Source organism: Aphanomyces invadans, assembly GCF_000520115.1.
Source record: "Aphanomyces invadans strain NJM9701 unplaced genomic scaffold supercont1.189, whole genome shotgun sequence".
In the NCBI taxonomy this organism is placed as follows: domain Eukaryota; phylum Oomycota; class Saprolegniomycetes; order Saprolegniales; family Verrucalvaceae; genus Aphanomyces; species Aphanomyces invadans.
The window spans coordinates 24,676-25,324 of record NW_008580334.1 but is presented as its reverse complement, the minus strand read 5'-3'; the positions used below and the strand labels follow the sequence as shown (position 1 = coordinate 25,324).

At 49.8% G+C, this 649-nt stretch overlaps 1 protein-coding gene across 1 annotated transcript; it reads right to left on the bottom strand.

The window, feature by feature from the left end:
* Positions 1-410: 410 nt before the first annotated feature.
* H310_15142 (hypothetical protein) lies at positions 411-563 on the bottom strand (the record flags this gene model as incomplete). The annotated part of the gene is made up of 2 exons (XM_008883122.1): positions 411-425; positions 477-563. 2 exons carry the CDS (start codon positions 561-563, stop codon positions 411-413), a joined length of 102 nt encoding a protein of 33 aa, XP_008881344.1.
* Positions 564-649: the final 86 nt, after the last annotated feature.

Genomic DNA, 649 nt, shown 5'->3' with positions numbered 1-649 from the left:
CAAGGCCTTTCCAAAACGATCGCGTTGGTTGGCGCCAGGGAAGAGCGGTCCATTCGCCAAAGTAGAAATGCAAACAAAATACATACCCAGAGCAAAGAACGCGCAAATTGCCGGTGATGATGGATTTGCGTAGACATGTCCAGGGTCTCGGCGCTTCGATCCGGTCTGGTCGGTCTTTGACTTAAACTACGTGACACCAATTGCATCTTCTTCAAATGAAATGTGATCAATGTGAATCGTCTCAGTCGATTTAGAGCGCGCCATCAAGTTTCAAGAGATCACAAGGAACAGGTGTACAAAACCGCTGTCGGAAGTTCGGAGGGACTCTTGGCAAAGTGCCTCATACATGCTAAATCCAAGCGGCCGTTTGCCAGAGTCCTTCAGGTTTGACGTCTGCTCGTCCGTTGCAGTTAGACGGTGCATTCCTACGATCGTGGTGTGATGAGTGCAGACGTTGATGATGCATTTTAATAGACCTGTGAATATCGTTTTGAGTACTCCACTGGCATCGCAACGTCTTCCCGCTTGTAGTACCACCGGAGTGCAGCGCGGTATCCTGACATTGTTCCGACCTTGACGGGTCTCGCCGGTCAAGTGAATCCACTTGTTGAGTTGTCGTAGCCCGGACTCATTTCTCTCTTTTGTGCTG